Source organism: Rana temporaria, chromosome 3 (assembly GCF_905171775.1).
Source record: "Rana temporaria chromosome 3, aRanTem1.1, whole genome shotgun sequence".
NCBI lineage: Eukaryota > Metazoa > Chordata > Amphibia > Anura > Ranidae > Rana > Rana temporaria.
In genome coordinates this window covers 145,065,863-145,080,398 of record NC_053491.1, presented here as the reverse complement: position 1 = coordinate 145,080,398, position 14,536 = coordinate 145,065,863, and the positions used below count along the sequence as shown (strand labels likewise).

Here is a 14,536-nt window from a genome sequence, read left to right as displayed (position 1 = left end):
ACTCTGATTAAGGAAGCCCTGCTTCTACCAAGATGGCTACCTCAACAAAGACACAGTGCAGCACTGGGGAAAAGATCAACTGTAGGGAGATGACAGGCAATAGAGGTGTATGCCGGTCTCATTTTGGGCACTGCTTATGAATTTCAGTACCTCTATAATTAAGCAAGAGAGACGCAAAAATATGTTTCTCTTCGTTAGCAGTGATTTCCCTTGTGGTAACCTTCCATAAACACACACCTTTGGACACGAGCACTGTTTATCTGTGGAGAGTGTAGCGTTAGATCAGAGGTTCTTAACCTGGGGTCCGTGAGCTTCCGATAAACATTTACATTCACTATACATTGCCGCCATCCCCTTCCCCATTTAAATAAATTGTTTCACATTAAAAACAATTAAGGAAACACATCCTGCCTCTGCATAGAACACCAACCACTAAACATCTCTTAAATTGTTGCCTCATGTTCACAATTTAAATTTGTATAAAGATATATAAAAGGTTGGAGCCAACTTATATATACATATAAACAATATATGTGAAAATATTTAGTGCATATTGAAATGACCACACAAAACAATAATATTGAACAAAATATAAGAACCATATAGACTCACCAGATAACTAGATAATAGGAGATTATGTATGCCCAAATCTTTTGGACGGTATAATGCATCCCTTGATGTATCCATCTTGGTAGAAGTAGGACAATATAGCGCGATAAAGGCAAAATGATTCACAGGGGGGAAAAAAAAACAACGCCTTTTCTCCAAGTCTCAGCGTGCGTACCACCACAGCAAAAAACGGAACCAACCGTACTGGAAATTACGTCAGTAAGAGCGAGAGCACAGCCTCAATGCATTTCGTGGTCAACACATAATCAGGAAGCTTTGTCTGAGATTCGGAGAAAAGGTGTTTTTTTCCCTGTGATATCGCTGTACATGATGGTGCTAGCAAATTCCAGACCTAAATCCAATTGAGAATCTGTGGCAAGACTTGAAAATTGCTTTTCATCGAAGCTCTCTATCCAATCTGACAGAGCTTGAGCCATTTTACAAAGAAGAATGGGCAACAATGTCACCTTGATGTGCAAAGCAGGTAGAGACTTGCAGCTGTAATTGCAGCAAAAGGTGGTTCTACACAAAGTATAGATTTAGGGAGGCTGAATACAAATGTACGCCACACTTTTCACATATATTTGTAAAAAACAATTAAAACCCTTTATCATTTTCTTTCCACTTCACAATCCTGTGTCACTTTGTGTTGGTCTATTACATAAAATCCCAATAAAATACATTTATGCTTTTAGTTGTAACATGACACAGGGTTGCTTTTTTAAAGGCACTGTAGGAGTGAATTTGTTAGGATTTTTTCCTTCAAACTTTTGTACATTATTTTTAAATGCCATAACACATACGCAAATTTAATGCATACAGAGTTGTGTTTGTGTGAATATTTCTGGGAAGGGGGTCCGTAGCTTTCATTGCATTCTTAAAGGGGTTCATAACTCAAAAAACATGTTAAGAACCACCGTGTTAGATGGACTGGCAGATTTAGATGCACTAACAAATTTAACCCAAACTCCAGCCAATACCCTTAAAGCAGTTACAGTAACATTTTTTTTCTTTTTAGGATAAAAGTTTTAAAAGAACAAATAGAAGCTGACCACTTTATGCAACCCTGTCAGTGTTAAATGGTTTGCATCAACCCTCTAACTGCTATATTTGCTGGATAGCTTGATCTGGCTGGATCATCAGGTGAAAATAAAGCTTGGTTTGTCTGGATTACTAGGTGAAAGATGAAAGGAAGCCTTAAAGTAAAACAAATGCATCCATCACATCCAAGAACTGGTAAGCCGCAATGCTTCGGATTTAAAATATGACCCCAGTGTTTGGAACACCCCTAACTGTTGCAAATTTGAAATATGAGCAGTGACGGATAACTCAAATAACAAAAATTCAATTTTCAAAAATCAAGATTATTGGAACAATCTGTAAACCACAATGTTACAGTATAGATTGCATTAGTACATAGAGGCCTTAAAAGCAAAGTAAAATAGTTAAGACCAATAGCACGCAGCACAGATCAGAAAGTCATACAATATTAGCTGTCAGCAAATATTTATACAAGTGGAAATAATGTGGCTGACCTTTAGATCCAGTGAAAAGAAGATCATCAGTAGCATCTACACAAAGAACAGCCTTGTTGTGGCCTTCAGCTATATGCATACACTGTACGAGAGATGTCTTGTTACTTTTGCTAGTAGGAAACTGGTTAATTATGCCCCTAGAGATAATAAAAAAAAAAAAAAAAAAAACACACGTGTGTTAACATTGCTCATTACATAAAATCTCAGTGTTCTCAGCTTCCAGACCTATTTAGCTACACATGCAGCAGTCACTAAATATCTGAAATTGTTATAAGTCAACTGGCTTAGGCACACAAAAGGAAAGTGTTAGGCTTTGCTTTCCGCAACATTTATGGGTTGTCCACTATATTATCAATTAAGACTGACAAGCTGAAATTAAAAGGCTTCATAAAAGATGACCTCAACTAAAATGTCTTCAGCCTTGTTGCCCTCAGAAGAGCGATCTGCACTTGTATTGTTTTTCAGAGGGAATCTGATAGGTGGTGAGCAGGCATTATCCCCTCACCACCTGTTTTATTCCCTTAAACCCCACACCAGTGCGTCACAACTATATGTACTACACCTGGTTGGGGGGCGCCTCCAATCAGCAGAGATCATTGTTGCTACACCGCGACTGTGGCATATGTACACCCCCCCCCCCTGTGCAGCTTAAATGAGTTGGGGGTGCAGTAAAAACGCGACTCAACTGCATGTTTTTACTGTTCACAACCACAAGTGAAAACAAGGCCCAAGTCTTTATATACTGTATACATATACTGATTTTACAACTGTGGGTTTATTAACACTTTAACTGAACAAGCTGAAGATAAAAGCTGATCAATTGGCTGTGGAGCTGCTCCAGTTTTGATAACTCCTCTCTTTCACATACTGAAGCCTGTATGTACAAGGCCCATAAGTTAAATACACCCAAAATAAAAATCAGTTTTGGACATAAGCTGGTGGGTTAACACATTCACTAGCTACTTATCTCTTGTGGATTTTAACAGTGAGCTACCCCTTAACAAGGGATCAGAACACACTTTATTATAACCTCAATAGTGGAAAATCTGATTAACCCAAGAAGGATAAACTGCTTATAGGCGATTCGAAACCTAACTTTCCAAAAGAGTAATTTTGCCTACCAGCAGGTCAACATTAATTTAAACTAGGATTCATGTTTGATCTGTAAAATGACAAAGATTAGTATCTTACACATTTGCAGTGAAAAAAGATGCATCTTGTATAGCATGCTATACAATTGAAAAACAAAATGTAAAACACAACATTGTCAATACACCACCATCCTGCAATACTAAAAAAAAAAGCTGTTAAAAAGTAGCATGCAATGCAATAACACAAGCTGAAAAAAAAAAAAAAGTTTCTAAAGGTCAGATGCTTCACATATGAATATTGGGCGCCAAATTGGTAGTAAACATGGACAAAAGAAAGGCATCATGCAGAAGAGCAGCGTTACTTACAACAAGGAAAATAGGTGTACAAGGAAGGAAATTTGTACCTGTGTACCTCGGACAGAGAGGAATCACTTTCATCAGACCTATAAAGATCAGTAGTAGAGTGCAAGGGGAAAGAATACAGAGATCAGAAAGATAAAGACTGCTTGATGGATAGGAAATACAGAAAAACTCCAGACAAGACAAAGTGCACTGATATGGTGTTCTATATTTTTAAACGGGCCAACAATCTGTATTTGTCTCTGTACTAGTCAAGTGGGCTCTTGTTTCAGAAGCGGTGTGTTCCCACACTACATAGATGCAAATAATTGCTCAGTCAATACCAATACAGTGATTAGATCACCACACCGTAATGGTATAACCTCATACATATATTGGGATTCTCTACACATTGTTCCCATCATAGCAGATGATCATTCAAGTAGCCACAAAACACAAAAAATGTACGGTCTTTAGGGAAGTAACAGTGGTGGTAATGAAGTCTTAATATCCATTCAGTCATGAAGACCCAGACGTCACTGCACTCAATGCAGTGCCACCACTGCCAACACAGAAATAAATTCAGTGATCATTAAAAAAATGGTAATTCAGTTTATGGGGAATGGAAAATTTAATTATAGCTTTCTATAACTATTGGGGGCTGTTAACCACTTGACCACTGGGCACGTAAACCCACTTAATAACCAGACCAATTTTCAGCTTTTGGTGCTCTCACAATTTGAATGACAATTACTCAGTCATACAACATTGTACCCAAATGAAATTTTCGTCCTTTTTTTCACACAAATAGAGCTTTCTTTTGGTGGTATTTAATCACCGTTGGGTTTTTTATTTTTTGTGCTATAAGAGAAAAAAGACTGAAAATTCTGTAAAAAAATAATAATTTTTCCTTGTTTCTGTTATAAAATTTGGCAAATTTAGTATTTTTTCTTCATTCTTTTGCATAAAATGTGAAAGATGAAGTTACGCCGAGTAAATAGATACCCAACATGTCACCCTTCAAAATTGCACACGCTCGTCGAATGGCGCCAAACTTCGCTACTTAAAAATCCCCATAGACGACGTTGCAGGGTATTGTGGGGTATTGTGGAGTATTGTGGGGTATTGTGGGGTATTGCGGAGTATTGTGGGGTATTGCGGGGTATTGTGGGGTATTGTGGGGTATTGCAGAGTATTGTGGGGTATTGCGGAGTATGGGGGCATTGTAGAGTATTTTGGGGTATTGCAGAGTATTTTGGGGTATTGCAGAGTATGGGGGCATTGCAGAGTATTGCACAGGGAGGCATGGATGGCTGGATCTGTGACTGCATGTGTCACAGATCCAGCCCGCAGCAGCAGCTGCTGCTGCTTCCGCTCTCTCCCCTCTCCTCTCTCACACTGTACCATTCGGTACAGAGAGGGGAGGGAGGAACCGGCGTCATCACATGACGCCGGTTTGTTTACTAGTGATCGCTCCGTCATTGGACGGAGCGATCACGTGGTAAACCGCTGCTATCAGCGGCGATTTACCGTGATCCGTGATCAGCCGGGCCCGGAGGACCCGGTGGTCACGGAGATTCCCGTGTGCGCGATTCTGGGAGGACGTACATTGACGCCCTCCCAGAGTTAAGCAACCGCCTTGTAGACGTATTTCGTTTATAGGGCGGTTGTTAAGTGGTTAAAAAGCAGGACTGCATACCGACAATTACAAAAGGGGACCCATTCTTAGTGTAGATTGTAATATAGCATATGCCTGTAGCTAATCACTTTCTCACCCTGCAAATTGATTGAAAATAATGTGTGCGTGTTATACGCAGATACTCCAATTTAGGCTGCCTCAGAGAGGGGGGAGGGGGGCAGGAAAAGCGCCGTCTTATTACATACAGCAAGAATCTCAGCGGCCTCTGTAATAGGAGGTCCCGTCTCCTGGACCGGCATTGGACCAGTGTTCTGTCCATCATAGAAACTGGTCCAGGAGGCGGGTCTTTGTATTAAAGAGGCCGCCGAGTAAACAGGAGATTCTCGCTGTATGTAATCCGACGGCGCTCATCCCGCCCCCTCCCCCGAGATGGGCATTGATCCAACTGCATTGATGAGCAATGCGGAGGCTGCAGATGGGCATTGATCAAGCTCCATTGATGGGCAATTGTGAAGCTGCAGATGGGCATTGATCAGGCTGCATTGATGGGCAATTGATCAGGCTGCATTGATGGGCAATTGATCAGGCTGCACTGATGGGCAATTGATCAGGCTGCACTGATGGGCAATTGATCAGGCTGCATTGATGGGCAATTGATCAGGCTGCATTGATGGGCAATTGATCAGGCTGCATTGATGGGCAATTGATCAGGCTGCATTGATGGGCACTGGCCCTTACTTTGCTTCAAAGTTCTTTATTTTAAAAATTTCATTTTTTTATCCCCTGAAACGTACCTCTTAAAAAGGAAGGTGCGTGTTATATGCCTGTGAGTGGTATACGCCTGTGAGTGTTATACACCAATGAATGCGATATATGTTAATAAAAAAAATAAAAAGAGAGAAAAAGCAGATTTGCACCCTTACATGGCTCTCTCAGTGACAAAACCGGGTTAGTGGGCCAGTATCAAAACTCATCAACATGGAGTAAAGGTTTTAAAATAAAATAGATTTGGCACCTTACAGGGGGGCACAGATACCTGTCTAATACAGGTATTTGCTTCCACTTCCGGGCATAGATATTTGCGGATATCTACACCACGTCTGGCACCTCCTCCACCCCCCACCGCTGTCTTATGGGAGGCACAGGTCCCAGAAGACAGCAGGGACCATTCAGATCGCACATGCGCAGTAGGGAACCAGGAAGTGAAGCCACAAGGTTTCACTTCCCGATTCCCTTACCGAAGATGGCAGCAGCACCAGAGAGCCGAGGGACAAATCAGCTTTGGGTACCGGCATCGTGGGCGCCATGAACAGGTAAGTGTCCATATTTTAAAAAGAAAAGTCAACAGCTGCAGTATTTGTAGCTGCTGACTTTAAAAAAAAAAAAAAAAAAATTGTCGGAACTCCGCTTTAATGTATGGTCTCAGTCGTTTCAATCCAGTTTGTCCCTTATCTCTACATTACTATCATTTCCATATTTTCATTAAAATGTCCCACAATACTACAACCATAACATAAAACTGTACTTCACAGATCGTAAGATTAAGAAAAGATTTAACCGATTTTCAGTGAAGCACTATCAACAGAGCTACAATCAATGGAAACAGAAAAAAAGTGTGCCGTCCATTTCAAGTTTTGAAATAAAGTTAGACATCCACACCTCCTTGTGTCTTGGCTCATATTTTGTATGTATAAATCTGATGGCAATAACAGAGGTTACATATGTCTAAAAAGACAAAAAGGAGTGACATTTTGAAGAAAATTGATAACAGGTAGAATGGGAAAATACAAAAGAAAAAAAATGGAACAAGGAGTAGTAGAAGAGAAAGAATTTGGTATTTTGGTCACCATTGACAGGTGTACAAGAATACTGGGTTGGAAGGGTGGCACGAGGAGCCGGCCCAAAGGAAAAAGACAGGGTAATAACCCTCCAACTTCCATCAGGTTCGAGTGGTTGGAAACCCAGTGACAAAACCGGGTTAGTTGGCCAGTATCAAACCTCATCAACATGCAGTTAAGGATTTAAAATAAAATAGATTTCACATACAGCTTCCTAAAGTAAATCTGCCTAATGAAAGTTGTGAAGGGAAATGTAAGTTATTGGCAACAGCCTATAATAAAACAGCACATTGATTTTTGTCTAAATTTCCTCTGCAAAACCTGGGATTGTCAGTATGCAAACAGTGATTTCAGCACTTCTTCTGCATCCCACAGCATGTCCCACTAGCACCCATTGCAGGGAGCAGTGAGACAGTTTCAAAACAGCAGAATCTTTTTTTAACAATATTTTTTTTTTTTTTCAAATATGTTTATTGGGTTTTTAAAACATGTAAGAGTATACAAAGCGATCTTGTTACAATGTATGCAATAAGTCGAATAAGTGACATTACATTCAAGAACATAAAACAAGGATCAATATTTAAAGTTAGTGATCCATCATAGTCACAACAAAGCAGTCAAGATAAAATTCGAGTATTTAGGGGGGAAAGGAAGGGGTAGGGGAAGGCAAGGTAGAGGGAGGGTTGAGGAAACCATCCTATTATAAGCGGTGTGATTCAAATTGACAAAGTTATAGAAAATAGGAACAGAGGAGATTAATCAGATTCCGGGACTCATCAGGAATCCAACAAAGTACGGTATTCAGAAGAATCCGCAAAGTGGTGCCAGCATGCCCATTTATCTCGGAAATTCCTAGAAGAATCTCTAGAATGGGATATCAATTCCTCCATATATGCAATGTGATCCACTTTGCGTATCCACTCTGAAATTTTTGGAGGGGTTGCTTGCGACCATTTAACTGGAATACACAGCTTTGCCGCGTTGATAAGAAACACAATAGATTTCTTGTAGACTGAATTGGGTAGAGAGGAGAGGTGTAATAGGTACTGTCCAGCTGTAAAGTCCGGGGTGTAGGTGGTAATGGACACAATGAGATCATGGACTGATTTCCAAAAAGTCGTGATAGCTGAACATTCCCACCATATATGGAGGAGAGTGCCAGCCTCTAGTCCGCATCGCCAGCACAAGGGAGAGACGTTTGGGCTAAATTTATTAATAATGTAAGGGGTTTTATACCACCTTGAGTATATTTTGTAACTGTTTTCCTGTATCAGGACGTTTAGTGAACCCTTGTGTAGGCGATGGAAGACCGAAGTCCACTGGTCATTAGAGATTGTTATACGTAGATCCCTTTCCCATTTCTTGTTGGTGTTGTCTGATTGTGGGTCTGATGTTGAGCTCAATACACAATACATGAGGGAAATTAAATGGCCTTGGGGAGCCTTTCCTATGCAGACGGATTCAAAGGTTGTCTTAGGCCTGTGCCAAATGTTAGTGAAACCGAATGTTTTCAAAAAAAGAGTGATTAGTTCAAAGTTATGAGGAGAGACAGTAAGATTCGGGAATTTAGCGGAGAAATGAACCAGAGAAATGAGATTTTCTTTTTCAAAGAAGGCTTCAGCCCTGCAAGTCGTGTCTGAATCCAAGTCGGGGGAGGTAATGATATGGTGTTTCAGGGTTAAAGGATATTGGGGTAATAGGTCCATATATTGAAGAGATTTTAAATTTTTTACAGAGAGACCTGAAAATTTTCAATGAAGTTCCCGTAATGGGATGTGTGTTTGCAAGGTGCGGAACCTTCCTAGGATCAATCCATGGAAGGTTTTTCAGAGGGATTGGTGGAGAGATTAAAGATTCCTCCAGTTGGATCCAGTCCTTGGAGCCACTGTGTAGGTGCCAATTAATAATTCTGGACATATGACAGGCCCAATAATAAGTTTTAAAATGTGGTAGACCAATTCCACCCAAAGATTTCGGGATAGTAAGCTTGTCCCATTTGATACAGGGTTGCCTATCATTCCAGATAAATTTCAAGCAGACACGGTTTAGAGATTTGAAGAATGTGGCAGGGATCGTAATAGGAATGGTCTGGAAGAGATACAAGACTTTAGGCAAGATACACATTTTTATGACGTTAGCCCTCCCAAACCATGAGAAAATGCCTTTGTTCCATTCAAGCAAATCTTTTTTTATGGTGTTCAGCAGGGGAACAAAGTTGATAGTGTACAGATTATCCATGTTGGACGGTAAGTGGATTCCCAAATAAGGTATAGATTCATTCTCCCAGGTAAATGGAAAATTAAGTTTGCATTGGTTTACCGTGTCAGTGGAAAGGGAAATATTTAAGGCCTTAGATTTGGAGAAGTTTATTTTGAAATTTGAGATGGTTCTAAACATGGAGAAATCTTTAAGTAGGTTCGGAATTGTAATTATTGGGTTGGTAAGAAATAGTAGAATGTCGTCTGCGAAAGCCGCTAATTTATAAGTTGTGTTATTAATCTTAACTCCACTAATATCCACATTCTCTCGTAGTCTACATAAGAAAGGCTCCAGGATAAGTATAAAAATTATGGGTGACAGAGGGCAACCCTGACGAGTGCCATTCGACAGGGAGAAGGCCTCCGACAGGACACCATTAACTTTGATTCTAGCCGTAGGGTATGAATATAAGAGGTTAATGAATCCCAACATTCGATCTTGTATGCCCAGGGATTTAAGGACATCTAACATATAGTCCCAGGCTATCCTGTCGAAGGCCTTCTCCGCATCGAGGGATAAGAAAAAACCCGGAGATTTTGATTTGATGAGCCAGTGTTGAACATGTATAGCCTTTATGGTGTTGTCCTTAGCCTCTCTTCCCGGCGTAAAGCCTGTTTGGTCGAGGGATATTATTCGAGGTAATAAGGGAAGTAAGCGATTAGCTATGATTTTAGCATATAATTTGATGTCGTTATTTAAGAGGGAAATGGGTCTGTAATTGGAAACAAGGGTTTTATCCTTGTTAGGCTTAGGAATCATGACAATGTGGGCTTCTAAGAGATCATTAGGAAGTGGGGACGGGAAAGGGCTAGAATTAAACGCATTAAGAAATTGTGGGATCAAGACATCTTTGAAAGATCTGTAGTAATTAACCGAAAAACCGTCTGGGCCAGGACTTTTTCCAGTCTTTAATTGACCGAGTGCAGTTAAAGCTTCTCCTGCTTCCAGAGGCTTATCTATACTTTTCGCTGTGTCCGAGGATAAGGTATTAGGGCAGTAATTTTTCAAGAACTCAGAAATTAGATCTTTTCTTGAAGGCGTATTTTTAGGGCCAAATTCAGGAGTCAAGTTATAGAGTTTGGAGTAGAAGATTCGGAATTGGTCTGCGATATCTTCAGAAGAGGAATATTTTTTACCTTTAGGGTCAGTAATGGCAAATATGTTCTCAAATTTTTTAGATTTTGAGTGCAAGGTGTTAGCTAGTAATTTCCCCGTCTTATTTCCATGCTCATAGAAAAATTTTCGAGACATATCAAAACTGCGTTTGACCCTTTTGTCTAGGACTTCAGACAGTTCTAGCCTGAGTCTCGAAAGCTCCTCAAGCGTTTGTAGTGCCAAAGAATGTTTATGTATAAGTTCCAGGCTATTAATTTTATTAGTTAAATCGTTTATATGAGCCTGATGTAGTTTCTTCCTTCTCGCACCGAGCGAGATCAAACTGCCTCTAATGACACACTTGTGCGCGAGCCAAACATTTATAGGATGTACATCGCCAGTGTTGTTATGTATGAAAAATTCGGAGATCTGAACGTCCAATTTTTGCATGTTGTCAGCATATGTGAGGAGAGAATCATCTAGTCTCCAATATCTAGGAAGGATTGGTTTATTTTTGAAGGTCAAATGCAGAGTGATTGGGTTGTGGTCCGATATGAGCATGGGTTCTACTGTAGCGCTTTCAATAGTGTTTAGATCGTGGTGGGACAAGAAAAAATAGTCTATTCTAGAATAGGAGTCATGTGGGAGAGAGTAAAAAGTAAAGTCTTTTGAAGAGGGATTTAGTATTCGCCAGGTGTCGTGAATGGAAAGGTCTTTTAGCAAAGATTTAATACTACTCAGTGTTTTATATGATATTGTAGAGGAGCCAGTGGAGGTGTCTAGAAGGGGATTCAGGGCTATGTTGAAGTCTCCACCGAGTATCAATGAGCCGACGGAGAATGACTTAAGGACTTCAATAGTGTCCTTAAAGAATTGAACGTGGAGCCTGTTAGGGGCATATATGTTGGCCAAAGTCACAGGTTTATTATACAAAGATCCTTTAACAAACAGGTACCTGCCTTCATTATCAGTTTTAGTGTCCAAAATTTGAAAGGGGCAATACTTAGAAATTAGTATTGAAACTCCCTTCGATTTGGAGTTTGGGTTTGTAGTGTGGAGTATCAGAGGAAATCTCTTATCCGTAAAGGTTGGGCAATTGTTGGACTTAAAGTGGGTCTCCTGAAGGAATATTATGTCTGCTTTTGATTTCTTCAACAATAGTAAAAGCTTTGACCGTTTCTCTGGGATATTGAGGCCCTTTACATTAAGAGAGTAAAGTTTGATTGTCTTTTGAGGGTCTGTTGTAGGATTATTGGGGGTAGTCATATTAGTCAAAAGTAGGAGGGGATCCTCAAGTTGAGAAAATAGGAAAAACGAGGGTGAAGGGGTTTAAGGGAAGGTTTAGGTGTTGAGTATTAAATACTCAAAACAGATAGTACCGGTGACTATCACAAAAATAAAAATAAAAATTAACAGGAGTAAAATTTCCCCGCAGGGAAAAATATGCGGTACAAGGTGAAGTAGTATCTTATTAGAAAAAATAAAGAGATCTAACAAGAGCTACTCCGTGGGGGTTGGAGTGAACCGAGTCAGAGAACAATAAATCGGAACGACTGGATGCCCGCCGCCTACAGACTATTAAAGAAAGAAAGCAATATGCTATAGTAGAAATGATGAGGCTAATGGAATTCCCATTATAAAGGGTAATGAGAGACCGGAATCTGATAACATTCCAAATATATAAGATATAAACAATTGAAAGTAGTAAAACTGCTCAGCATCCGGACAGCATGTCAGTGTGTCAGGAGCGCTGTCCGGGTCTTAGGTACAGGTCACAACCATCAGTAATATTATCATAGGAAGAGAACTGCAGTAACAAAATGTAAGAAAGAGACAATTGCAGATCCCTTGCCCATGTGGGTAGACCTGAAAACAGTAGTATCAATGCATAGTTAAATGATAGTGTTGATAATAGTAGAAAGAAACATTGTCTCCACCCTTCATAAATAAATCCAAAGAAAAAAAAATAAAAAATACATTGAATGCCACAAAAGTTGCAGCATGAAGGGTAGCAATTTCGTATGTGTCTTGAAATCACCAAAACAAATACGTTTCAGGTCAAACCACAAGGGTTATATATATCAGGAGTAAGATAGAAGAAACATCAATAAACATCAATAAAATATATGTGTTTTAGACAATTTTGGAAAAAAGTGTAAATAACAGAATACACTCATTTATAAATAACAGAATACACCCATTTATCCCTTCTGGGTTTCCTGGAATGTGGCACGTTTGTTGATTGAAGATCAGGATCTGGAATGCCTGGAGAATCTAGGTGACTAGGTGATTGGGATCGTCGTCTCCTGGCTCTGTAAGGGGCCGTTTCCATAGCGACAGTGTCATCCTTCCTGCAGTCTCTGGAGTTGTCTTTAAAACGAAAGTCTGCATACCAATTTGGTAGTTCCATATATGGAATGTTCATGGATTTGCAAAAGGCATGTAGATCTTCGGGTACCCTCAGCAGGGCAGTATGACCCTGATTGGTCGCTTGCAGGCCAAATGGAAACTTCCATTTTGTTTCTCAGTGCATCCAATAAAGGTTTCAGATCACGTCTATTTTGGAGCGTGATTTTCGACAGATCTTGAAATATAGATAATGTAGAGCCCTCAAATTTCAGAGAAGAGCGCAGTCTTGCCTACCTCAGAATATCCTCTTTCAGTAAGAAGTCATCTATATGGCATATGACATCTCTAGGAGGATCAGAGGGTCTGCCCTTGGGTCGCAGGGCCCTGTGCAGGCGTTCCATTTTAATGTTGGTTAAGGGTGGGCGACCCAGCAAATCGTTAAAAATTGTTAGAATTGCGAGGGAGAGTCGATCAAAATCAATCGACTCGGGCAGTCCCCGTACCCTCAAATTATGTCTCCTGCTTCTGTTCTCGAGGTCTTCTGTTTGGCGGTATAAGTCTCTCAGAAGCGTAATGTGTACGTTGGTTTTGTGGTTAATATGGCGCAGAGCTGCTGTCTGTTGCGCAGTAGTTTTTTCCACATCACTGACGCGCGCTGAAACTGGGCGTATGTCCAATTTCAGATCCGCAATGGCAGCTGATAGCGTCTCTTTAATATCAGCTGCCACGGAGTGTAGATCATTTAGGCTAAGGCTCTGTCGAGCGTCCGTAGCGAGGTGGGGATTCCGTTTGTCGGTAAGGGGGTTTGTGTCAAAGTTCCCTTGAGAAGTGGCCAATGTATCTGACTGGCCTCCCGGGAATTCGGCCATCATAAGATCTGACAGGAATTTCCAAAAGATTGTAAATTGGTGAAAATTCGTCGGGTAGAATGGAAAACAGTATGGGGATGATCACCGTGACAACGGGTATCAGATTAGTCGTATTCCAGTCGGTGGGACCCCTTACCGATTCCGTTAGCCGAGAATTGCAGCCTGCAGCAGCGGGAGCTTTCCAGTTAAGCAGCCATTCCCGATCACGGCTAGACCACGCCCCCTTTAACAATATTTTATTCATTTTTTTTTATCTACATTTGAGCCTTTTGTCTATTGAATGTCGAAGAAGAACTCAAAACCACAGTGATCCAAGAGTAAGAGGGAAAACATATGTTCCCTTTACGTTCATCATTCAACTTTTTTTTTTTTGCATCACAAGTTTATACCAACAGTTTTACTTTAGGCCACATAAAAAATAGATGCAAATGTTAAAATGGTGTAAATGGTTAGTTTACAGCTTGGAGAAGTTCAGAAATTAGAAATTACGACATGGTGAAAAACGAATAGTGCAGCATCTCCCATGTCTGCCCTCGGTAATATTGAAAAACAGAAGCAAAAGGGCTGATAGACAGACTGGCTTCTGTAACACAAACAGAGAATGTACTAACTCAGTGTTTCCCAACTCCAGTCCTCAAGGCACACCAACAGGTCATGTTTTCAGGATTTCCCTCAGATGAAACAGCTGTGGTAATTACTAAGGCAGTGAAACTGATCAAATCACCTGTGCAAAATAATGGAAAGCCTGAAAACATGACCTGTTGGTGTGCCTTGAGGACTGGAGTTGGGAAACACTGTACTAACTCATCTACCTCAATTGTGGGAGATGAACAGATGCAATACACAACCTTCCACAGCTGTAGACATCTGGAAAATCCAACCCCGTCCCCCCCCAAAAAAAAACTACATTCTA

General features: G+C 40.4%; 1 protein-coding gene across 6 annotated transcripts in view; it reads right to left on the bottom strand.

The window, feature by feature from the left end:
* The window catches only part of KIF21A (kinesin family member 21A), a 235,803-nt gene that overhangs the window by 13,712 nt on the left and 207,555 nt on the right, over window positions 1-14,536 (bottom strand). For 4 of the 6 annotated variants that reach the window (XM_040343616.1, XM_040343617.1, XM_040343618.1 and 1 more), the window contains 2 exons: window positions 3,640-3,678; window positions 2,145-2,281 (listed from right to left, as the gene is read on the bottom strand). In XM_040343616.1, coding sequence (XP_040199550.1) covers window positions 2,145-2,281; window positions 3,640-3,678 — 176 coding nt within the window. The remainder of the gene's footprint in view (window positions 1-2,144; window positions 2,282-3,639; window positions 3,679-14,536) is intronic. The other 2 variants (XM_040343619.1, XM_040343622.1) reach the window with 1 other exon arrangement.